Source organism: Chinchilla lanigera, unplaced genomic scaffold (assembly GCF_000276665.1).
Source record: "Chinchilla lanigera isolate Chin_1 unplaced genomic scaffold, ChiLan1.0 scaffold00087, whole genome shotgun sequence".
Lineage (NCBI taxonomy): Eukaryota > Metazoa > Chordata > Mammalia > Rodentia > Chinchillidae > Chinchilla > Chinchilla lanigera.
In genome coordinates, this window is record NW_004955488.1 from 5826311 (window position 1) to 5852227 (window position 25917).

The 25917-nt window shown below is 39.2% G+C and overlaps 1 protein-coding gene across 9 annotated transcripts in view; it reads left to right on the top strand.

The window, feature by feature from the left end:
* Positions 1 to 25917, top strand: part of Smap1 (small ArfGAP 1) — a 108202-nt gene that overhangs the window by 67629 nt on the left and 14656 nt on the right. For 5 of the 9 annotated variants that reach the window (XM_013504423.1, XM_005404477.2, XM_013504420.1 and 2 more), the window contains 2 exons: positions 17989 to 18079; positions 19106 to 19174. In XM_013504423.1, coding sequence (XP_013359877.1) covers positions 17989 to 18079; positions 19106 to 19174 — 160 coding nt within the window. The remainder of the gene's footprint in view (positions 1 to 17988; positions 18080 to 19105; positions 19175 to 25917) is intronic. The other 4 variants (XM_013504424.1, XM_013504425.1, XM_013504419.1 and 1 more) reach the window with 1 other exon arrangement.

Here is a 25917-nt window from a genome sequence, read left to right on the forward strand (position 1 = left end):
TCTTTCTTTCGATGAGGTCTCAAATTGCTCAAGATAGGGTGATCTTTGGGATCTTCCTGCATCAGCCTCCTGGAATGCTGGGATTATGACAAAATTCTTTCATTTTATTTTATTTATGTATTTATTTTTTGGGTTTTTTTTGGTATGGGGAATTGAACTCACAACCTCGTGCTTGCCAGGCAGGCACTGTGCCGCGCTGAGCTAAATCCCCAGCCCCATTTTAAATGACAACAAAACACTTCCAGTTTTTATTGAGAGTGTTTTTTGTTTCTTCTATGTTGTATATTTTACTGGTATTCCCTGTTCCCTTTTTCTTTTTTAGTGCTGAAGGTTGAACACAGGACCTCCTGAGTGGTAGGCAAGTGCTTTAACATGAGCTGTATCCTCAGCCTGTTTTATTTTTATTTTATATTTTTAGACAACGTTTTGCTAAATTGCCTAGGCTATCCTTGACCTCCTGATCTTTCTGCCCCAGTCTTCCAAGTAGCTAGGATTACAGGCATGTGCTACTGTGCCCAGCTAATTGTTGTAGCTTATCTTCTCAAAGATGTTAGCAAAGTTTAAATTCTCAGTGGTCCTATCACTTGGTCAGAAAGTGAATTTGGTACTTATTTTTATGGCAAGGTTATATCTTAAGCTCCTTGAAAACTAAATATAATGGAGTAAGATCCTTAAGGAACTAAAGGATTATCCTTTAAACCCATTTCGGAACATGAAGGATGTTGAGAATTGTCTTTGAAGCCAGTGTTTAGGATTATAAAAAATCTTTTAAAAAAGTTAACAGATAAGATTGTTATACTGCTTATATAAATCTGTCTTTATATGAGATCATAAGTCTTTGGGGTTTATTTCTTAAGGTATTTTGCATATATATGCATATATATATATCAAGACATCAGGATAAGAAAAACATAAATATTTTAATACTAAGTTTATTGAGACATCGTGAGATTAATACAAGTTACCTTTGGCTTCTACAATTACAAGAGGCGCTCAAAGTGGTGGCCATGAGCTTGCAGACATTTACTAGCACCGTGAACTGCCAAAGTGTTGTATACATTTTTTCTGGTGGAGTCTGTATATATAAACAGCCCACATGTTAATATTTCTATTTTATTAAACTTGGTAGAAAAATGTAAATGTATACGTACCTGTGAGCTTCAGTGATCAACTCATGTCATGCCCAGTCTTGTTTCACCCTATACCGTTATTCTCCCTGTATTACTTAGAAAAAATTCCCATGATCATAACATTTTATCTATAAGTAGTTCCTTCTGTTGAGTTTTTAAAATCTTACTTTGTATGTTTGAGTCTCACAACATGATGTTATAAGATACATACAGATATAAGATGGTTATAGTTGTCTGTGTGTGTGTGTGTGTGTGTGTGTGTGTGTGTCTGTGTTGTGACAAGTTCAGCTAAACATAGTTGTTTAAAGAAATCCCCAATAGAATACAGTTTTATTAATTACAGTCCTCTGTGCACTGGATCTCTAGACTTGTCCAGTTATTCTTCCTCCAGATCTCTAGTTTGTCTCCCTTTGTCTGTTCTCATTTTCTCTTCCTGGAACACTCCCCCACCCGTGTTTTATTCTCTCATCTGTATACGTTTGGCCTGTTGGTTTTTTCCTGAGATTCCATGTATAAACAAATGAGCCAATATATTTCTTTTAGCATCTGTCTTGTGTTAGTATAATATCTTGCCAGTTAATCCATGTTATGGCAAATGGCAGTACCTCTTTTTTAAATTAAAGACTGAATAATGTGTGTGCGTGCACGTGTGTGACTTTCTTTTTCATTTGTCTGTTGATAAGCAATTGGATTGATTTCACATCTCAGCTGTTGTATATAGTGCTGCCATAAACATGGGCATGCACATACCTTTATGAGGCCATGTATGGTGTCATCCCCTTTGGGTATATACTGGGAAGAGGGATTGCTGGGTCATATGATAGTTCTATTTTAAATTTCTTTTGGGACCTCCATAGTCTTTTCCATAATGGCTACACTGATCTACATTCTTGCCAACAGTGTAGTTTTTCACACTTCTACCAACATTTATTTCTTGTCTTTTTGATAATAGCTGTTCTAATGGAGATGAGATAGTGTTCCATAAGTATTTCATTATATATCTTCAAAGGAGATAAAAGTAATAACAAAATGCCCTTACCATGTATACCAAAGTAAAAAGGCTTATTCCTAATTTCTTGATACTATCAAACATAAAGTGTTCAGAATTCTAATTATAAAGTGACACTCCCCCTACTTGCTTTATTAGTTTGCAATAAAACGCAGATAAAGTTGGGGTGTATTTTACATTTTTTAGTCTAGAGATTCCCTCTTCACCTTTTTAAACTTTTACTTTAAAATTTTCTTGGTGAGAGAAAGGGATCTTTTTCTTTAGGGAGTTACCCATGGTATGAAATAGGTTCATTTGCATCTCCATAGTTCTTTTTATTCTTTTTTTTTTTTTTTAAAGCTAGCAAATGGAATTGTTTTACACTAGACTGTGTGGTGATATTACTTTTTCTATTTATGAAGCTCCTGATATCTGACTGTCTTGCTTGTTGTTTGATGCTAGCAGCCATTTACTTCAGTGTGTATTTCCAGCAAAATTATTATATCCTAATTCTGTTACTTGTTCTTTATCTAATCGTTGGAATATTTCTATTAGTTTGAGTTACCTGGTGGTGTAATTTAGGAGAGGTAGCTTGGTTCTTTCCCTTACTACAGAAGTTTTCAGAATAATAAATGGATTCATTCATATTTTCTATTTGTGACCAATTAGAAGGGTTTTCTGGGGATGGTGGGAAGTTCCATGAACTCCTGATGTTTAAACATATCTCTGTATTTCTGTTCACCACAGTTGTTATTCTTTGATGGGAAACCTTTTCAGTTTGGGTGCTCAGTCTTTTGGTGATGTACTGTCGTAGTCTAATAATTTCCTGGACAATTGGTATGGTGACTGTTGGAAGAGTAACTTGTACACTTCCTGGCCATTTGCCAGCAGGAAGCCTTAATGTCTTTCAGTGGGAGAAGGTATTTCAGTACCGTAATACTGACCCCAGTTCATAAATAATAACCCGTTTCTCATGTTTAGGATATTTAAGAAAGTTACGACTAGCCATGACAAATCAAGAGTAGATTGTAGATTCCAATTTAGAACTCTGTAGTTCGTTTTAGTAACTGAAAAAAATTTATCTCCAAACTGGCAAGCCAGTAGTGATGTTGTTAGGTTTGTGATCTGCTGCTCAGGAATAATTAGTGGGTGTCTGTTTTCCATTCCTGTTTTTCTGTTATTTTAGAACACTTTCATCAATCCCAAAAGAAATCTCATAGGTATTAATTCTTTATTTTTCCCTCCCTTAACTCCTGGCAACCACTAATGTTTCTCTCTCAATAAATGTCTGCTTGAGACATTTCACATAAATGGTATCCTAGTCTATTCAAAGTTTGTGCCTGGCTTCTTTCACTGGGCATAAGGCTTATTCATGGTGTAGCACCTCCTTTCTTGATTGATTTTGAAATGGTAATTCTCTCATCGCCAAAGTGATGAGCTGTCAGTTTAAAAAACCGGCATGTTTTAGCAGAGTGAGGTAGGAGGATCTGAAGTTCAAGCCCAGCCTGATGGCTCAGCAGGTCCCTCTCTGCAAAAATATAGAAGTCATGGGGGTGGAGCTGAGAGTTGGAGATGTAACTCAGTGTGAAAGTCTTGGGTTAGATCCCCAGTCCCCTCCGCACCGAAAAAAGCCCACTAAAAAGCAAAGAAACAGTATGTTTTAACAATGCAGGACTCAGAAGAGCCAGCAGAGTAGCTATAAGTTAGAAAATTACTAGAGTCCCTTATGAAATTTGGAACCAGTATATACAAGATAGGTAAGTTCTGTGTTTATTTATGATAATCTCATTCAAAGGATATTTTCCATTTCAGGGAAATTAATTAAAATTTGGGTTTGCTGTGTTTTACTTAATGATTTTTAATGGAGTATTTCCTTCCCTTTATTATTTTCCAGAGTAAGCATAAAATAACTTGAAAATATTAAGAAAAAAGCTTGCTCAGGGAGTGGTGAGAATGGTTTAGCTTGATATACTTGGGGTTAAATTGGCTGAAAGGGAGTGTCTTCGGTATAGCTTTTATGTAACATTATACTGAAGCCACATTAGAACAGTATTAATATTTACAAGATTTTGAAATAGGGTGCCTTATATTTTGTTACTTAAAATTGAATTCTAACAATAACAGAACGTATTGCTGGATGGCAGTAGTAAGCATCTGCTCTAGATGGTTTGGGAGGCCTGTCTGGGTCAAGCCATGGCCTGGTCTCAGAATCCCTGTTCTTATACTCCCGCCCTTAGAGCCCTGAGGAAGGAGGCTTCTCCTGCTTTGCCTTTTCTTCTACCTCCGGACTAGTCTTTTACTATTTCGTCATGTTCGGACTTGGGAAATAACTAAGGGGCCAGATTGACTATAGAATTGTACAAGTAAAATCATTAAAAGTAATTTCAAATCCTCCTTGTATTTATATCTTATCTTTTATTAAATAATATATACCACATAATAATTTACCAAAGACAAGGAATATATCTATGGGATGTACTGATGGAGATACTGTGTATGGATTTTCATGTCATTTTTCTACATACCTGTAAAGAAACAGTCACAGTTGACGGTACTAAGTATGGTATGCCTCTGTGTAGAGATTGGGGAAAATTGTGGAAACTATTCAAAGTAATATGGAGCACACAGGATAGGAGCTTCCATCTAGGACAGTCTGTCAGGGTTTTGTTTGTTTTCCATTTAATTATACACAGTAAGTTGATTCACTTCCTAATATGCATTATTTAGAAGCCTACTTTTATTACTATGGAAAAAATCTTTTGTGTATTTAAATCTCCACACTTTTCATTTTAAATAGGTTAGCCTAGCATACTTAAATGAACTAATAATACAAGTAACTAGTTCAAGGGAGTAATCAGTAACTTTGGATTTAGTCCTTGTAGAGCCTAAAGCTTGAGCTCTATCCTTTTTTGTAGTAAAACCAGTATTATAAAATATCAGTAGGGGGGCTGGGGATTTAGCTCAGTGGCAAAAGCGCCTGCCTGGCAAGTGCAAGGTCATGAGTTCGGTTCCCGGTACGGGAGAAAAACCAAAAAAAATAAAAAATAAAAAAATAAAATATCAGTAGGTAACACTTGAAATTGCTGTTGAAATTCCTCCCCACGTTTTTTGAAAGTGTTTTATTTTTAAAAAGAAAACTGAGGTTTTAAAGTGTTTGTTATTGTATCGTGTGTATCAATCTGAAAGTGACTTGTAACTTCATAAATTTTATAAGTTAAACTAATATTTTTTAAAAATTTAACTTTCTTAGCATCAACTAATAAAAATTTATTGATTTGTATACCCACCAGAGATGGGTGGGTATATATATTTAGGTTTTAAGTTTATAGCTCAGTGGAATTTTAAAAAATTTATATACTCATGAAACCAGTGAAGAGGTAGCCATACAAACCATTACTAGCATCTTTAGACTCCCTAGCTTCATCCTGTGTCAGTTAATTAATATTCAGATTTCTATCAACATAGGTAAGGTTTGTCTTCTTTTGAATTTTATGTAAATAGAATCATACAGTGCTATTCTTTCTGCATCTGATTTGCTAACTATTGTCTGGGAGATTGATCTGTGTAATTACTTGTTCATTTCTTACTGCTAAGCATTATTCTGTTGTCTACGTATGCTATTTTTTTTTTTCCATTCGGCCTTTAGTGAACATGTTAAGTAGTTTCTGACTTAGGGTTTCAATGAATAAAAGCTATGTGAGCAGTCTTTTAATGCCATTTGATAAACGTGCATGTAATTTATTAGGGATAGATGTAACAATAGGATGGCTGAGTCATAAGGTGTGTGTGTCTTTGGCTTGAGTCTTTCTGCCAGATTTTTCCAATTGTACCATTATATATTCTCTTTGCTGTACTATTCTGCTCACTTCAATTGCTTTGTATATTTCATTACAACTTGATATGCCACTTTAAAAATATCTCTGGTGGGTATAAAAAACAATATAATACTTTTATTAGTTGATGCCAACAAATGTACAGAATGCCCTGGGATTTAAAAAGTTAGTTCAAATGAATAAGTAATTTAATTAGTGTAAAACAAGTTTGACTACTACATAAAAGTTCTTTTATCCTGGATAGTTTTACCTTTTTATTTAGTTAAAAAAAAAATAAAAAAAAGATTCGCTAAAATAGTAGTTACTGTCTTACAGAAAGCAGTAACATGATGAGAGTCACCCCACTTGGTTAAGCAGCTGTGCACTGAAATTCATTAAGAACTATACACCAAAATGCCCTCAAGCCTAGCAGAAGGAGCCTGCTAAAGTTAATCATTTTTTAATACTTGCTTATTATTAAAGTAACTGTGATAATAAAGAGCATATAGAGAGTGACAGAAAACCATATTTTAGGTTCTATTACAGGTTTATTAGTAAACTGGAAACTTTTTTTCTTTCATGGAATTTCTGAAATGTTTTTGCAGTCACTTAAAGCTTTATTGCAAGTGAAGCAATAAAAAGAGAAGAAATCCAATTACTTTATGTGCAAAGCTTTCATTTCCTGTTTAATGAAAGAAAGGCTTTTTGTTCAGCAAGCATGCAAGCTTCACAGTTCTTCTTAGTAAATTAGACATTTCCTTAAATAGCAAATAAGGAAAATATTTCCTCAATAAATGCTTTGATAGAGAGTAGTTTTATTAAGTTAAAGCCATGGGTAAGAAGCCAATATTGCAGCCAAGATATAAAGGCTGGTGATTATATTAGGTAGGTCATAGAAGATAATAAAATGGTAAATAGTTACTTGGTGCTCAAAATACAGCAAACGCTGTTCTTCAGTCTTTAAATGTATTCATTTGTAGTCCTGAAGACAGTTCTGTAGGGTTGGTAACTATATTACTGTCATTATGATGAGAGCCTGAGAGACATGGGTAATAGGGACTTCAGGGTCAGGAGGACCTCGGTGTTTACGATTGAAGCGTAATTTTAAAAACAGCTATTCTAAGAAAAGGCCATACTATTTTTGCTTTGGTCTCTCATCTGTCTAATCCTGAAAATACATGCAGATTATTCAACAAAGATGTAAGGCACGGGAGAGACCCTGTAACGGGCTCCTGGGGAGCAGGGGACAAATCAATCCGAAGCCCTTGCCTTTGTCCACAGTGCTTACAGTCTCAGCAATAGTTGTTATTTGCTCTTTGCAAATGGATCTTTTGGGAACTGTGCCCGTCCTTCCTTCCTGCAATCAGATACTGGTACTGATCTACCCAGTAGGGTTCATTTCTAAGAACCTCCGGGAACAAAGGTGTTTGCTTCAGTCCCACATCCATGACCAACAGTTGCCTCTGTTTGCTTGGGTAGTCCAAGTTCAGTCAGTGAGCATCTTTCATGTGGTGAGTTCTGTTCTACCGTTGGAGGCACAAAGATAGGCTGGAAAAAATTCCTGTTAGAGATTATAGTCCTGGGGAAAGATGGGAGGCAGGGGTAAGAAAGAAGAGGAAACCTTTTGTCTTCTACTTACGGCCTCAACCCCTCCGTCCTTTTATTCTGTGAAACTAATGGGAACCTACAAGCAGAGGTACAAGACTGTCTCGGTTACTTTTCTCGTTGCTGAGACAAAACATCCGACACCTGAAGTTAAGGGGGAAAAGCTTTGTTTTTCATAGAGGTTTCAGTCCGTAGTTGGCTGGCTCCAGGGCAGGGTGGCCTGGTGGGGGAACATCACGGAGGAGAAACAGTCGCATGGCAGGAGGAAGGAAGCAAGGTAGCAAGTGACGGCAGCAGTCCTGTGTCTGTTCCTTATATTTTATCCAGGCTGCAGGCCCTTAGGGTGGGTAGCGGGTAGCGCTCACATCCAGGGTGGGCTTTCCCATTACCCATACCCAGAACTATGCCAGGCCAGTCAGTGGACTGATTTAGTAACCACACATCCTCCACCCCAGCATCACACAGCCTAGGTCCAGCTACCTCTGAAAAGCCCCACCTGTGGCCGCATGAGGCTTTGGGAGGACATAGACACACACCGTAACAGAAACTTCACCTCTCACTCAGTCCGTCATCCTGGCCCACAGCTCAGGTATTCCTTGAAGGTAGGAAAGGTAGAAGTTATGTTTTCAGATATCTATATATTTTGTTTTCTGGTTCATATAGTTTAATATTAGCTTATGTTTCAGTGATACTTTTGTACCATAGCTGTATTTTAACTTACATGGGCCAAGAGATTTGAGAGAATCAACTCAAAAGAGGGAAGGTTGGTTTTTGGTCACCTTTTCAGAGATCTCAGTGCATGGTTGTCTGGGTCCATTGCCTTTAGACTTGTGACATGGCAGAAATATGGTGGACGCCTGTGGTGAAGGCAGCCACTCACCACATGCTGGCCAGGAAGCAGAGAGCGCCAGAGAGAGATGGGCAGGGACCAGATACGGTCCCGGGGCGCGTGCCTCTAGGATCTCCTCCTTCACCTCGGCCCCGCCTCCTAGGTTTCCACGGTCCCAGCAGTGCTGTTCAGTGCGAAATCGGGCTGGGGCTGTTGCTTAATGGTACCGTGCATCTGATATGTGAGGCCCTGGCTTCCATCCCTGGTACTGCTTTAAAGAAAAAAATAGGGGTCCATGAATAGATTCATAAAGTTAGAACCCTCACGATCCTGTCACCTCTGAAAGCCCTACTTCTGAACGCCTGTGCTTTCCAGAGGACCCTTTAGATCCAGACGTTAGTAGTGATCTTTCTGGTAGTGTAATAAATACTTGAGATAATCGCCTTTAAAAGAGAAACGCTTATTTTTGGCTCATGGTGTGGAGGTTTTAGTCCGCGTGGGTGGGTCCTCTTGGTTCTGGCCTGTGGTGAGGCAGCACGTCATGGTAAGGAGCTCGTGGTGGAGCAGAGCTGCTCACCTCGCAGTGGGGTCTGAAAAGAGAGAGGGGAGCATACCGGGGCCTCATGGCACCTTTGAGGGCGTGCTCCCCATGACCAGAAGACCTTCCATGAGGCTCCACCTTCACAGTTGCCACCGTGTCCCAGTAGCAACACCAGTTGGGTACCAAGCCTTTTATACATGAGCCTTTGGAGAGCACCTATCCAAACACAGCATGGTTGCACCTGCATACTAATCATTACCTCATTACCTGTCATCTTTTCATCATCAGTGCAGCGCAGACTCGTCACAACATGGAAAGATTTTAAGTAAGCGATGTTGGAAAACTACTCTTATTACACATTATTAAACAAGGATTGGGTAGCAAGCAGTAAGCCCCTTAAGAACCGAAGAAGACAAAAGATACTGATGTTATTTATGTGCCTCAAAATAGACTTAAATAGTCTTCTGACCTGCCTGAAATTCTGGGGCCTCATTCTCTTCACTTGCTGTGATTACCCCGCTCTCCTTCAGGGGTGCCCTTGCCTGGCATGTTCAGCTCAGCTGTCCTGTTCCATACCCTCTGTGGAGCCAAACAGTCGTCTCTCTGCCGATTGTTCTCACTTCCAGTCCAGGGCTGTGATTGTCAGTTGGCCATTGAATGTTGCATACATTGCTGCTCTCCCTGTGGGTTTGCTTGCTGCCTTTGTGATGTCTTCTCATGCCGTCTCCTCTGTATAGAATAAGCATATTACACACCCCTTTTCAATAATGTTTTTGCCTTCTTTTGTTTTTGCCCACAAGGGACTCCCTCACTCGTGCTGCCCCAGACAACCAGCTTGCTTGCATTTGTGCTGTCTGACCCGCTGAAATGGGCGGTCCTGTCCCTGTCAGAGACCAGTGGCTGCACCCGCTCCTGGGTATCATAGCTCACAGCTTCAATCTCTGTTCCTCTCCTCCTCGCTACCTACTCAGTTTCTTCCTGTACTCTGTCCGTCATCTCCCTTTTTACCACCTCTCTCTACCCACCCATGAACTCGCAGGCTCTTATTTAGAATATTAGTGAAGAGAAAAGCAGTTTGGGCAAGAGAAGCTCTCAAGGATAGGAGTTTCTTGGGTAAAGGGAACGGACAATGGCCAGACACAACATGGTTCACTAATCTAAACTTTGTTCACGCCTCACTACAGTGTAACGATTCGCTCCTCAGCCAAGTCCCGCACACGTTCATGTTTTTGTTTGTTGTATTCATGACTGGTGTGGAGAACATGCACAGTGGATGGCTGTTGCAAGTTAGCTGAAGAGGAAACTTTCCATATTGGAAATGTTCCAAATACTGGTCATGCTGCTGCATCATATTCAGTAACTGCACAACAATGAAAAGTTTTCTTACAGGGAAAAGGAACATAGAAGAGAAATGTCACAGTGATATTTTAAGAATCACATAATGAGCTAAGAGTGATGGCACATGCCTGTAATCCCAGTACTCGGGAAGCTGAGGCAGGAGGATCACTGTGACTTTGAGGCCAGCCTGGGCTACATAGTGAGTTTAAGGACATCCTGAACTGCATAGTGAGACCTTGTTTCAAAAAAAAAAAAAACATAATGAATTAAGTATCTTCAAGGCTTCTTCAAGTTCTGAAATTTATGTAAATGTTTGATCCTTTTCAAGCCCAGTAAAATATTGTTTGGGACAATAGTGTCCCTAGGCCTCGTAAAAAAAATTCACTGAAAGTTATCCACACGGTTAGGGCAATAAAATGAAGATTATAGTTCCAAGTCAACCTTAAAAATACAATTTATGAAACAATATTAAGTTCCAAAACAAAGAGCACTGTGTATTGACAGGTTTAGTGTGAAAAAGATCTATAATAAGTACATTATGAAGAAAAGTAAAGAAGAAAAAGAATCTAACAAAATTCTGAAGAAATGAGATACTAGGCGCAAAGTTGCCCAGTGAGACATTACTCCTCACATAAAATAGTTTTAAACAGCATTGTATATAGTCCAGTTGTGAGAGCACACGCATACAAATACCTGCATAAGAGTTACCGCTGCCATCTCTAGCAGGAATGTGAGATGGTGAGTTACGAAGAGCCATGGCATGCTGCCGAATGACTTCAGTGAATAAAGCACTGTGGACGATCTTGTCTTTGAATTCTTTCTCTACGTCTGTGGTAGTATGTATACAGTACCCAGCTCAACCACTTTTGAGTAATTCATTACTTACACATTTTTACTGAAAATTTCAGTGAAGAGTCAACTCGCCATGAAGTCTTCAACAGGCACCCAGACAAGATAGTGCTCTGGGAGTTGTGTGTTGTCCGGTAAGTCGTTAGGAAATACATTTCAGATTTCAGGTTCTACTGAGGCAGTAGATTACTACGAATCTTTCTCAGTTATGCTCTGACCGTGTCACAGCCACAGCATGCCCCACCCCACCTCCAGTAGTGACGGTCAGATTTCTCTTCCTTGGTACAGTTATATATGCAGAGCACAGTTCCGCAGAAGCAGTACCCTTTTTTTCGCTACCCACTTTGAAAATAGATGCCTCTGCAAACACTAACTCTGGCTAGTATACTGCTTGGCTGTTTACATCCTTCCACATTATGGAAATAAGAATGAAACAAAATTTTCAGGTCTTTTATTATCTCTCATGTAGAACTATGGTTCAGTCATACATCCACCATCCAAATCCCTTTCCCACTACCTCATCATCAGCTTTCTTCTCATGATGCCTTTATTAGTTCCTATCTGTTGAACTCCTTCCAATCTTTATCTACCTAAAAGTAACTGTTAGTGACGATAAAAGCCCAGTCCTTTCATGACCACCCCCACTTTTGAATTTCACAGCGTCTTACACCTTTCATGTGGTCTTTAGACTGTCCTTTGAATTAGAATTACTTGCGTACTCATCTTAATCCTCTATCAGATTGTGACTCCTTTAGTATAGTTTCTCTTTGTCTTCTTGGAAGGAGAGTATGCACTAGTAAGCATTGGGTAGATTTTCTTGGATCTTGGAATGTTTGGAGGTACATAATGTGATATTTTGAAGATTGCGCTCAAACCCAAACACAGTTCATTTGTTTCTTATGCACATAGCCTGAAGATAATCATATACAGTATACTTTAATGATTTGGGGCATGAAACAGGCTATATATTATAACTGAAGGGGCTGAGAGGGGATTGCTGAATAACCTGTGGTGTGCAGCTGTGTTTTGGCTCAGTTTGTTATGCGAGGACAGGTGCAGAACTTCCATTTGTGGTGTCACATTGGTGATTTTGTTAGCCAGCTTTTCATCACGGAGAAAATGAATTTAAGGTGGGAAAGATTTATTTTGGCTCAAGATTTCGGAGGTTTCAGTCCATAGTGGGCTGTTCCATTGCTGCAGGCCTGAGATGAGGTAGAAAGGCATGGTGGAGCAAAGAGCCTTACCCCATGGCAGCTAGAAAGCATAGAGAAAGAGAAGGAGTCAGAAAGAATGGGACGAGGGGCCAGATACAGTCCCCAAGATTATAGCCCCAGGGCCCCTCAGTTTGCCTCAGCTCCTGTTTCTAGGACCTCCCAACAATATAATCAAATTATATCTCATCAGTGGATCAAGCCACTGGTAAGTTAGAGCCCTTACCCAGTCACCTCCAAAAGCCTATAAGTAACCAAGCCTTCAACACAGTCAGCCTTTTTAGGAGGGAGGATTGGGCCCCAACCACAACAGCAATAAAAAAATTTTGGATTTTGAAGCATGTTGGCATTTTTCATTAGAGGTACTTAATCTGTATTCATTGTAAAATCTGATTTATGATAAATAGAAATTATTCAGCAAAGTGCATCTTTGTGCAGGAGTCCTGTCAGGACATTAACTCCTGTCATTTAGGTATTCACAGAGGTTTTGACAAATCTTGTGACTTTATTTCCTTAACTTTAAAAGGAGTGTCAAACATAATAGATTTTGTCTGTTCTGGTTGTATGAGTGTGTGAACGTTAGGCTGATTGTAGATAAGGAGATGTGGTCTGTTTTTAAAGAAAACTTTGAATAATTATTTCTAGAATTTAGAAGGTTGTATAGCTTCTTTATTCTTATATATTAATGTTATTATCTACATTAACTGGGCAACTAAAGACTAGTGAACTATATTCCAGAGTCTCAGCTGCTATTTAAAGAAATAGGAAATGTGGGCATTGTAAGAGTTGGAAACTAATTTTGATTCATTTCTGTGTGGAGTACTGTCTTGAATGACAAAGAGATTGGGTAGTGAAGCTTCTACTAATACAGGCTTTAATAATTTGTATGAAACATCTGCTCAAATGAATTTAAGGAGATTACATTTTATAAAATTGCTTTATCTGAAATTGCTTTATCTGTGTTCTTGCTTGTTAGAAAACTTTGCTTAGTAAATTATAATTTGCCTGAAGTTAGCCATTCACAATCAACAACATTCTTCACTTATTAAAAGGCAAATTCTCTATGGGTGTTTTTAGTAGCAGAAGAATTTTAAATAGAATAATTCTGTACATACTGCTTACTGTGTGCGAACAAACAAATTGTCAAATATCAAGAGTGACAGCTGTGTGAGGGAAGATGATTGTCAAGGCATTGATACTTTCACCACTTAGCAATCTTTGCTTGTAATTCCTAGCAAGATAATAATTGTGTGTAGGTGTGTATGTATGAATGTGTGTATTTAGAGACGGGGTCTCACAGTGATTCTCCTGCCTCAGCCTCTCAGGTGCTGGGGTTACAGACATGCGCCACCGTGCCCAACAATACTTTTACTCTTAAATCTTATAAAATTTGATGTTAAGCATGTATGTTTTATAATTAAAGGAATAGGGTAAACTAAGTAGACCAGATTGGCCTGAGACATGGTTTTTGAGGTAAATGTAGGGCACTGCTGCTCCCGTCTGGTTAAATCCAGGCTATGAGAAGGCCATCACGTCTCCTTGTTGTGGTGGCTCGTGTAATGGGAGAAAAGAAGAAAACTGCTCCTAATTTGATAACATTAAATGTTTGATTTTGCGGTATTGGACTATAGAATGGAGCAAGGAAAGGCGATCTATCACTTCAACACTCTGTTCCTACTTCACTAGCTAAGGCATTTGTAATCTTCCTGAGTCAGGAACTGAATATCTGTCTTGTCGGCTTTAATAATATGGCAGTATTGAGCAGCCCTAGTAGTAGACAGGATTTAATGGCTAGAAGTAGCAATTATTTTAAAATAGGCTCTGGTTCAGTATTTAACAGAAATATTATTGATCTTAAATGTACAATATAACAGAATAAAACACAATACTTAGGCATATAAATTTTTTCTTAAATATCAAGTCTGTGTATATCTTCGTGTTAAGGGAAGATACATTTTAGCTTTCCTGAACCTGCATAATAATGGTGTATAAGATAAAATATGTCCCCTGAGTTTATATTCTTAGTTGTAATTACTTACTTAGGACTAGGAAAGTAAATACTTTCTCCCTGTTATTTTATGCAGAGATACGTAACGTTAATTGTAAATGAGAATTAATTTCCAGTTTTTAATCAAAAGTTACTTAAGAACATCGCACAGAAAACATGTATATATATGTACACAGCTCTAAAAGATTAAGTATTACTTCGTGCAGAATTGTAGGAGAATTGCTTAATTATATAGTTTGGTGCTTAAGTGAATCTTTCCTTGAATATTTCAAAATGAAAATAATGAAGTTTCTTATGTTTAACATTATACGTTCCAAAGAGTACCGTCTGAATTCAGTTTTTGTAAGCTCTTAAGTAGTGCATGCAAGGTAGAACCTGGATTACTATGAAGACATAGAAGAGTAATCTCAAAAATAGCCACACATTGATGGGATTAAGTTACTCCCACAGCAAGATTGGAGAATGGAAGGATACCAGACAGCGTTTAAAGTGATCGATCCTTTTACCTTTTTGCTTCTTGGGACAGACTATCAGATGCCAGCTCTAAGTGTAATTCATGTCTGCATGGGTGAAATTCCCCCGAGCAGCCAACTCTTATTTAGGGAAGTATGGTTTAGGTCATGGATGTTTCTCATTCTTAATTTGACCCAATATAGGACCAAAAAAGAAGAGTCATTAGAACAGTGTTTTTCAACCTACCACTTTGGTACAAAATATATTTTATGCTGTGATCCATATGTGTGCTCACACGTGTGTGCAAAATAGTTCATAGGTACTAACCTTTATTTTGTGTAGTGAACCCTGTTCCTTTCCCCCTTCCCTCGCCTTTAGCCACAGTTTCTAGTTGTAGTCCATCAAATAGATGGCAAAACCTGCAAGTGGATCACATCTGCAGTTTGCTAACATGTGTAGGGTATTCCCTTATTGTTTCTTTAATGTTTCCCTTTACCTTGCACAACTGTACATACTTTTCTGTTATATATGTCCTGTGGACATGGTTGATGAACACTCATTTAAACTGTGAAGGGACTGAAATCTCTAAAGAAGGGCAACTCCTATGACATAGGTATGTGGACATGTGGAAGGAAAGGTTTTCCAGATTGTGGGTGTTCTGTGGGTAGGAGTGAGTTACTGAAGGGCCTCTGGGTTGTTTGATTTGGCTTCTCTCCACCCCCCCCCCGCCCCCTTCAAGCAGTGGTAAATAGTTTTTTACTCAGCAATAGTTAAAAGAGTAATTTTAATTTGGTGGCAAATGCATCATAAACCAGAATTTAAATGTGAGGGATTTTTCATATTAAACAGAGGAAAAAAGAAAATAATAAAAACGATACAGAATTTCAAAACAAGATGATAGGAAACTAATTGGTTATTATTTTACATATCGTTATCTTTGAAGTAGCTCAGATTACAAGATACAGGCATGTAAAATTGATCAAACAGTATAAGCACTAACTGTTCCTTTCTATGAACTAATAGAAATTAGTAGGAAAAATTTTAGTTTTTTGAAAAATCATTTTAGATTGAAAGGGGTCTAGGTTCTTAGACCACAAAATGTGACTAGGAATGAATTCCTCAGAATTCATTCTGTTTAGTGCTTCATTCTGTGAAAGAACTGAGTCAAGTATTATACCAGAGAAATGATTCTAAATTAGGATTGCATAAAGTAAGCACTTCGTAATCTTTTCCCATTTGGCATATAATATCCACATTTTAGTTAATTTGCAGAGTGAATAAGTCTGGCCAAATTACTTATTTATTTTCAACTAAAGGCTTTTTGGTTTGAGTTTTAAATAAGCACCAGAAGTGCTCCCACAGTAGTATGACCAGTGAATTCCTTCACCAGGAACCTGTGAGGATCAGGTCTTGGAATAGTCGAAGTTCTCACGTGCATGGCCACTGGACCCTCAGATTCTCTACGAATACAGGTTGTCCAGTAGTGACTAAATAGAGGAAAGGAGAAAGGAGAGGAGGGAGATGGAAGGAAGCACAAAGAAATTGGTACAGTTTGCTTGGTTGAAAAAAATTCCTGTCTTTGTTACTAAAATCTATGCTTTCAGTTGGGTGTGGTGGCACACGCCTGTAAGCTCAGCAGTTGTTCTCTCAAGGCTGAGGTTTTATCGGAGAAGGTTATTAAAGAATAGGTATCTGTAATAGTAGACTGATGGATTAAAGAGTACAGAAGAAGACAGTAATGACTGAAAAAAAGTAAGGTGGATCTATGTCCTTAGAAATTACACATCTGAGCCAGGCAAGGCGGCATATACACATGTAATCCCAGCATGCTGGGAGACTGGGGCGGAAGGTTAAGAAGTTCAGCCCTAGCCTGGGCAACTTAGAAAATGGAGTGGGAAGGATTACACATGGTAATACAAAGTGAAATCATAACAACTAAGTTCTAAATTTGTTGAGTATAGAAATGGTTTCTAGGAATAGTGTAAGAATTGTTGAACGAATGTTTTCTTTTCTTAGACATGGACTTCACATGTGAGAACATGGTAGTTGTTATGTCCTGTATAATATTTTTTAAAATAAAGAGTTTGGAATAGACAACTGGGACTTGGGCTTCTGAGAACTAGAAAAATACTATATTGCAAAAGTAATAATTTATGGAGAGTCAGGAGGAAAAGACACTGTGTTAGTCAGTTTTCCTCCTGCTGGGACAAAACTTCACACTCACAATTCAAAAGAGGAGTGATTTAATTTGTTTCAGTGTTTTGGGGGATTTAGTCCATGGTAGGCTGGTTCCGGAAACGGTGTCGTGGAGGGATGTGGCGGAGTGGAGCTGCTCACCTCATGGTAGCCAGGAAGCAGAGTGAGAAGGGAGGAGCCAGGGACAAGAAGACACCCTTCCAGGTCACAGCTCTGGGGCCCAGCCCCATCCAGGCGCTGCCTTCCAATAGCACATTCAGTCGTGAACTCATCAGTGGGTCAGTCTACTGGTGGACATAGCGCCCTCACAATCTGGTCATTTCCCAAAATCCTGCCTCTGAATACATGAAACTTGACGTTAGATTCAGGCCATGGCACATTGCAAATAGCACCTCACTGGGCTTGTCTTGGGACTAACAGTGTGTTCGTGAGGACTCCAAGGCCTTCCCTAGCTTTCACTCACAGGAGAACATTACCGTCAGCTAGGAAACAACAAATGCATTTCTTTACACAGGGCAATTTCACATGCAGTGTGTCACGGTTAAGAACAATGGAGAGTTAAGTTTTTATATTCACTGTTTTGAGATTTCAGTATACAACGATTGTCATTGCAAGTTCAAGAACCATATTTGGGGCTGGAGATGCAGCTCCATGCTTGCCCAGCATGAGCATGTTCCTTAGTTCCAGCGCTCAAAAAAAAGACTGTGTTTGAGCCAGGCGTGGTGGCGCACACCTGTAATCCCAGCACTTGGAAGGCTGAGGCAGGAGGGTTGTTTTGAGTTCGAGACCAGCCTGGGCTACAAAGTGAGATCAAGGCCAGCCTGAACTGCATAGCGAGACCCTGTCTCAAAAAAGAAAAAAAAAAAAAAAAAGACCATATTTGTTTTTTGTATAATAACAAATGCTCAAGGCTTCATTTCACTATATTTTATAAGCTTTGTTATACTAACTATATGCATAATTAATTGAGGCTTAAAATATTTGTTTGCTTTAAAAACATTAATAAATTTGATTATTTACTTTAAAAGCTACAGAAGAAAGAAGATCAACAATTGGAGCCTAAAAAAAGTACCAGCCCTAAAAAAGCTGCAGAGCCTACTGTTGATCTTTTAGGACTCGGTAAGTATAAAAAGTGAAAGCCACCATTGGAGTCATAAAACAGTTTAAACCTTTACTTGAAATGAATAAAATGGCTTTATCATCATAAAAAGGATACCTGTTAGCTGAATTTGAAAATGGTATGATTAGCTCACCAAGATCCCAGCAAAAGGAAATCTTTAATAAGGGAGCCAGTGCATGTCAGTGCTGTCTTCCCTGAAACACAAGTAATGAGTTTCTGGGGGAGAAAGAGATATCCGAGAAATCTTTAAAGGCTTGGTGGATGTGACATTTCAGCATTTAAAAAAAAAGTGCTCGCTGCCCCTCTCTCCTCCCACACTGTTTTCTCAATTTTTTTAGTTTTTGGGGGAATGTTTCCCTTTAGCAAAATAATTCTGGAGCAGCCTTGTTATAAAATGTGCAGTTTAAAATTTAATGTTGGTTACTGTAAGCAGCACATTTCATGTCCACAGCTTGTGGCCACATTCATGTCCCATAGCCGTGCCCATGAGAGTGCGCGTTGTACAGAATGTCCTGTTCTCATGGCCGAAAGAGACAGGTTGTCTGCGTGGGAAGAGCAGGCCTTCGTTCAAGGGGTGCTTGTGCTGTGGTCATCTGTAAACAAGTTCTGCTCCTTTTTATGTTCTTTTCCTTCTAAAAGAATTGGCTTGATAAGCGGTTATTTTTATTAATATCTGAGTCTTGGAGCAGTGATTAACAGAAAAACCTTCTTTAGTTTTCAGCAAGATTGACAACAGAAAAGAATGAAAGGTGGTTTGTTGAGCAGTAGTTGAATTTCATACACTGCTTCTCAAAAAACTGATCTTAGTTCTTGTTGAGTAAATTGTTTTCTGTTTTAAAAATTACAGTTGAATGTTTTATTCATTTCTTAGGATGCTGGTATGTCATACAAATGTACTCCCTGGAGGTAAAACTCTTCTATGATGGTGAAAAGTAGTATATAAAAAATATATTTTTTAAAAGTTGTGATTTTGTAAATAAGACTTCCAGTCCAAGAGCTCTAAATGTGATTTTGTTGAATTCTAGACCTCCTGATTTCTGTATTTTATTTCCTTTGCTGTAAATGCAAGAGAAGAAGAACAGATTTATTACAAAGTAAGGAAGTGTTTGTGCCCCGAGTCTTTGTCCTCATTTCTGTCCCAGTAAGTGCTTGGTTCCTCAGTTTGTAACTTAGAAATGTAAGATACAGACCAGGCCTGGTTCTTCTCTCACAGGTTCATTTGTTAATTCACTAATACAGTGTTAGAGACTTGCGTGTGTCCAGAGACCCTTGGAGGCACTAGGAAGGTAATTCTGAAAGAAAACCCTGATAATCTCGTCTCCGGGAGCTTTCTGTTTGAGGAGACAGTGGATAAACAAGTACATATTATAGGTTATCTATGGTAAGTGCTACAGATAAAAGAATGAAACTAGATGGGGTGCGAAGGGAGGGCTTGGGGAGGGGCCATGGGAGCGAATGCCCTAAGAAGGTGCGGGAGTCTGGTTTTGTGGCAGGAGCAGAACTCTGGAGCACGGAGGGCAGTGTGGCTGGAGGTGTGGCGGTGGCGGGGAGGAGTGACAGAGGCAAAGGCACAAGCAGAGGAGCGGGCAGAGCGTGACAGGACCTAGGCTTTTACTTCAGACGATCTGGAAGCATGGTGGAGACATAACAATCTAACAAACTGATTTTTGTGCTTAAAGAACTATTGTGGCTACAGTGTGGAGAATAGATTGTAGTAGGGCGAGGCTAGAGGCAGAGAAAGCGGTTGCAGTAATGTAAGTGACAGGCACGGTGGCTTAGCCTAGGTGGCGGCTTCGGAGGTTGTGAGAGGTCCTGGGCAGATGGGGGATGTATGTCGCAGATAGATGCAGTGGGATTTGCTGAGCAATTGAGTGGGAGAAAAGGGAGCTAACGGCGGTGTTTGTGGCCTGACCAGTCAGGGCGGAGTTGCCACTTTCTCTGATGGGAGAGTCTACAGAAAGCCTGGACGCCAGAACAGGAGTTCTGCTTTGCTTGGGTCGTAATAATTTTAATTAATAATGCATCAGTAAGATGCCTATTAGACCGAAAAGGTTAAAAAGGAAATCTCTTTTGTTTGCCAGTTCCATGAATTGTGAGTCTGGGGAGAGGTGTGGAATATAAAATCGGAAGGCATCAGTATGTAGCTGTTGTTATAAAGCTGACTGAAGAGCAGAAGCTCAGCGCTGCACCCCACGTCCCTCAGCTGTGCAGAGCGCAGGGGGTGGGGACAAGGACCAGACAGGAGGGAGCAGCAAAGCGGAAGGACAGTATTCAGTGGTGCTCACCTTGTACGTAGCATCAGGTCATAATTTCTGCATGTGCATACTAGATGATGCTATGGTAATAAGCTTCTGGAAAGTGGTAGCAGTTTGCAGAAGAAAATTAATTTTTCACTCACGCTGTGTCCATCTGAAATTAACTAATGCTCTGTTTCATGTCATCTGCACCTCAGTCCGCAGGTTAACAGAGCAGCCTCTGTCTAGAACACGAGTTGGCAGCCCTTTTATTTTAAATTAAAAGACAGACCAGAAATACTTTCAGTTTTATGGGCCTTAAAGTCTGTCATAACTATTTAGCTGAAGATAATACGTAAATTAATGGGCATAACCGTGTTCCATTAAAGCTATTTACAAGAAAGGCAGAAGGCCAGATTTGGCCTGCAGGCCATTGTGTGCTAGAGTCTGATCTTGGGCCATTGCTGGTCAGAGAACACAGAGCAAATCACATGTCATTTCTTAAAGGTTATGTTCTGAAGCTATGGCTGTCATTTCTACTCTTACTTAATTGGTGACATTTTCATATGGCCATGCTTGCACTGAGCAGAATATACGATCCACCCACAGGGAAATTTCACCCAATATGCAGACCGAGTTAAGGAAGAAAGTGTTACGGAGAGGCAGGAATAAAGAGTTGTCTCAAATCTAACTGATCAAACAAAAGGAGCATTGAGAAAGAATCATTGGATTCAGCAACCGAGATGAGAAGAGTACATTTGAGGCAGCAGAAGCATAAACATGATTTGTATGAGTTCAGGAGACAACCGAAGGAAAAACAATAGAGTGAACATGTGTGAGTTCATGGGTACTTAAATTTCTTCTGCCATAAAGAGGAGAAATGGAGCAGTAGCAGGAGATATACGTAGGCAAGAAAGGGGGTCCCCATCCTTTAAAAGATGACATTACAAGATACTGGGAATGAACTTGCAGGGTAGGAAACCTGATAATTCAGGACTAGGGCAAATGTAACAATACCCTCCAACAGCCAAGAGCAGATGAGTCAAGGAGACAAACGGGGCGGCTGGCATTTGTGACGCTCAGCCATTGCTGCCAGGATGCTGCATAGTAAGTAACCCTGAGATAGCAACACTTGACAGCAATAGCCATTTACTTCCTTTACTCTCAGTTCTGTGGGTCAGCGGAGGCATTTCTGCCACAACATGATTTGGTCCATTTCTTGGCTTCTAGGATACTTACCAGTGGTTCCTGTGCATACTGTATCATGTTTTTCAAATTCCTGGATTTTCTTGTTTCCCATCACTCTGTCTCAAAATCAGTACTACAGATTTTAATGAGATTTTGGCTATGCCCCCCTTCTGGTGTCAGTTTCTAGAGTAAGCCATTGTTGTACATGCTGCATAACAAACATCTCCAGCCTCTCAGTGGCTTGTCAGTGAGTAATTATTTTTGTCACTCATGGGTCTGTGGGTCTGCTGGGACAGCTTTTAGACAGTGGGAGACTGCTTCGTGGCCTTCTGGTTAAGATCAAGTGTACACATTGGGAGAGCATCGGGAAACAGTGTCATGGAGGTAGAACCAAGGCTCAGTTAGGGCAAAGGAACTGTTTAGAAGACAGGTTAAGGATGCACGGCATTTTGCTGATGATGAACAGTGAAGTTTAGCTCATATGGTAGAAGAGATGGAGTCAGGAAGAGAGCTTCCTGCTGCTAGTTTTAGCAGCAGGGGAAGGGACTCTTCACATTTCTGCTTATAGGAATCTCAAATTCTTTTTAAAAATATTTGAAGACTTAAAAAATATATTAAGCATAAGATTTGATGAGTTCATGCATGTCCATTAGAGAGTACAGAGAATTGACGATCTATTTCAGTTCAAAACAAACATCTTAAGTCTGGATTGATTATTGGTTATTGGTCCAATAATTTAGGATTCAGATCCTAACTCCAGATTGCAGACTAATTTTCTCTCAAGAGCATTCCCCTAGAGGAACTCTAGTTTTCTCCTGTAAATTGAAATGCAGTGGGCATTTGGGAGCAGATGCCATGAAACATGATTTGTGTCATGCAAAAATGACATGGTACGTATCCTCATATGAATGAAACCAGGCTTTAATTTATTTTTTTATTTTTTGGGTTTTTTCTGGTACCGGGAACCGAACTCACGACCTTGCGCTTGCCAGGCAGATGCTGTGCCGCTGGCCTAAATCTCCAGCCCCTAGGCTTTAATTTAAAGCATTTTTAGGAAGTTCAAATCATGGCCTTATGGGTCATTCTTAATATTCTCATACTGGGATAATAGTTAAGACCAGTCTTTAGAAATTCTGTCTTTTCCTTAAATGGGAGTTTGGTGAACTCATGTTTTTGTATTTTTGTTCGTTTGTTTTTTTAACCTGGTAACTCGAGCTAAACTACTTTCCTTAGCTCACTTTTCTTGATAGACTGTCCATCAAGAGTCAAACATAAAATTCTTCATACAAACTTTCTGGTAAAAAAAAAATACTTTTTTTTATAAAAAAGCATTACTTTTTTATAAAAGGGGCCAAAGAAAATATTTTTGGCATTAAATATCTCATATGATCTTTGTTATAACTACTCACCCCTCATTTAGTGTGCAAGCTGTCAAAATAACAAGTAAAGGAATGAGCACAGCTGTGACCCGACAGACATTAAAGACAGGTGCTGACTGGTTTGCTGAGCCCTGCGTTATACTCCTCATCATGCCTAGTAAGAACTGCTCCACTCATAGATGTTAATTCATGTTTCAAGCCTGAAATGCTGTTTAGTTTAGAGCTTTACACTCTTAATACCAGAACTGGGAAGAGAGTGTTGGTTATCATCTCCCCTCTTGTCTTTGAAATCTCCTAGGATCTTAGGGGCCCTCTTGATCAGGTGTTGCAATGAACAAGTCCTAGATGCACTGGACACTGACCCGACTTGCAGATGGACCTCCTCTGTGGGAAGAGAACTGGAACCAGCTTCTGCGGCATGGGAGGATGGTGCTTTTTATTTGCCCTTACCTGTACGGCTCCTTTAGGATTATCTCATTATGCTTTTTGTTACTACAATGATAAAAACTGACTGACTCATTAACAGTGGGTTAGGATAGTGCCCCCAGGTTAATAGAGCCAGTCTTCTGTCTCGGGATTTATATCTGTAGATTAAACCAACCTTGGGTTGAAAATACTAAAAAAAACCCTGCATCTGTATTGAACATAAACCCTTTTTGCTCTTGTTATTACTCCCTGAACAATGTAGTATAACACCAGTGCTAATGAAATGCGGCAGTCAGTGCATAGTCAGTTGGGCGCAAGACTTTAAACCTGGTAGTCTGGCTAAAAGTTCATGTTCTCAAGCATTATGTTAAACTGTCACAGAAAATAAAACTTGAATACCACCAGGTGAAATAATGTCATACAAAATAACTGTTGGGCTTGTTTGTTAAGTACGTGGCATGAGGGGAACAGTGAATTTAGAGACAGTACCTGCACTTTATCGGGTCTCTTAATATCTTCACCTGGTGCATAGAAGTAGGAATGCCTTCATGGTGCATGGCCACAATAAATGGTTTGCTTTCTTCAAAGCGCCTAGCATGGGAGGTTGCTCACAGCCCTGTGCTGAGACCTGACCAGGTCAGAGGCGATCAGTGAGAGGTGTCATGGGCCTTTGAACAGTTGTGGAGGATGGACTCAAATTATGCTGAGTAACTAGAACATGACTCCTGCTGGATACTGTCATGAGTAGCTGCTACTGTCGAGAGAGAAAGAAAGAGGAGGGCAGCTGGAAACAGTGATTGCAGAGCATGGTCTTTGGCCTATGGAGGATGTGCCGCTGCCCAAGAGACCTTCAGAGACATCTTTTTTTTTTTTTTTTTTTTTTAAACCATTTTTAGCCATTTGGAAAGAAACTTGTTTTATGCAATTTGATGTCACCTATACATCTCTTTTCTTTTGAGGTTACAAAATGGCATAGATATTTGCGTGGTATATGTACAGATTAAACAATCAGTTCTTCAAAGTTTGCTCATAAACTACTTCTCAGCAGTCTCAGCAGCTCTGAATCTGTGTGTGTGTGTTTCAAAGATTGGTCACCCTGCAGGACCCCCCCACCCCCACCCCCTGTCCAGGAAGCATTGGAGTGCCCGTTTATAAGAACATCCCCTGCTCAGGAGCTGGCCAGAGCACAGAAATGTGCAGAAGTAGACTTTCTACTCCTACTAGTGCATTTCAGGAGACTGGCGGTACGATAGGCGCTTAGAAAGGGAGTAACAAATATAGCCTGAGAGGGTTATCTTTTAAGGCCATGTCAGTCATTTATACCAGTTACCCTAAACAGTAAGAAAGAGGAACTTAAAAATATTTTTTATCAAAATTATAAGCAAATTTTTTTTTTACTTTTTAAAAATTAGTACTATTTGAGATATATGTATATATATTTGATAGTACTTGATAGTGATCATATTGATTGCAGGGAATTTGTACCTGTACATAATACGTGTTAATTCTTCCTTTCCCATCCCCTTTCCTCCCTTCCACCCTTCTTCCCCTATCATTTGTAAAAGCTTTGTTTGCACTGTTTTCCTTCCACTCTCTCTTCTCCTTTTCCCTTCCTTTCCTCCCCTCCCCTTCCCGTGTTCCCCTCCCATTTGAACGTGTTCTTCCTACTTCCCAGTATCTAACCTCTGTTTTGCTCCTTATTTACCCTTTGGGTTTCTCACACCAGAGAAACAATGCGATATTTACATTTGTGTGTCTGATTTATTTCATTGAAGATTATGGACTTGAGGTGCATCCATTTACCTAAAAACAACTCCAGTTTATCTTTCTTTATGGCAGAGTAGTGCTCCATTGTATATAATACCATCTTTATTCATTCATCTGTTGATGGGCATCCAAGAATTAGCTGTTATAAGTTGTGCTGCTTTAAATATTAATTTATGTATATATATATATATATATAATATCAGTATATGTTATATGGTATGATGCCTTTAACTCTTTAGGAAAGATACCTAGGAGAGGAATAGCTGGGTCAAATGGAACCTCTAGTTTTAGTTTTTGGAGGAATCTCCACACTGATTTCCATAGTGGTTGTACCAGTTTATATTCCCACAGGCAATCACTAGCGTTTATTATTGGTTGATTTCTTGATGATAGCTGTTCTTTCTGCAGATGGAATCTTGGTGTTGTTTTAATTTGCATTTCTCAAAAGACCAGTGATGTTGAACATTTTCCCATATATTTATTTGTTGTTTGTACTTTCTATCTGAGAAATGTCTTATAATTTCAGATGCCCAGTTTTTGGATAGTGTCTTTAAATTGGGGGCAGTCTGATTTAAAAAATAAATTATATAGCTCCACTGAACTCTCAGGTTCTTTTAAAAAACATTTAAAAACCACTTAGGGCCAGGGATATAGCTCAGTGGCACAAGCGCCTGCCTGGCAAGCACAAGGTCCTGAGTTCGATTCCCAGTACCAAAAAAAATAAAAACAATTTAAAGTGTAAACATTTTAATATGGTTCAAGTGAACATTTGTGATTGGATTTTACAAAGAAAGACACATGCAGGTTTATTTCATAAAGCAAGCCATATATATACATATATGT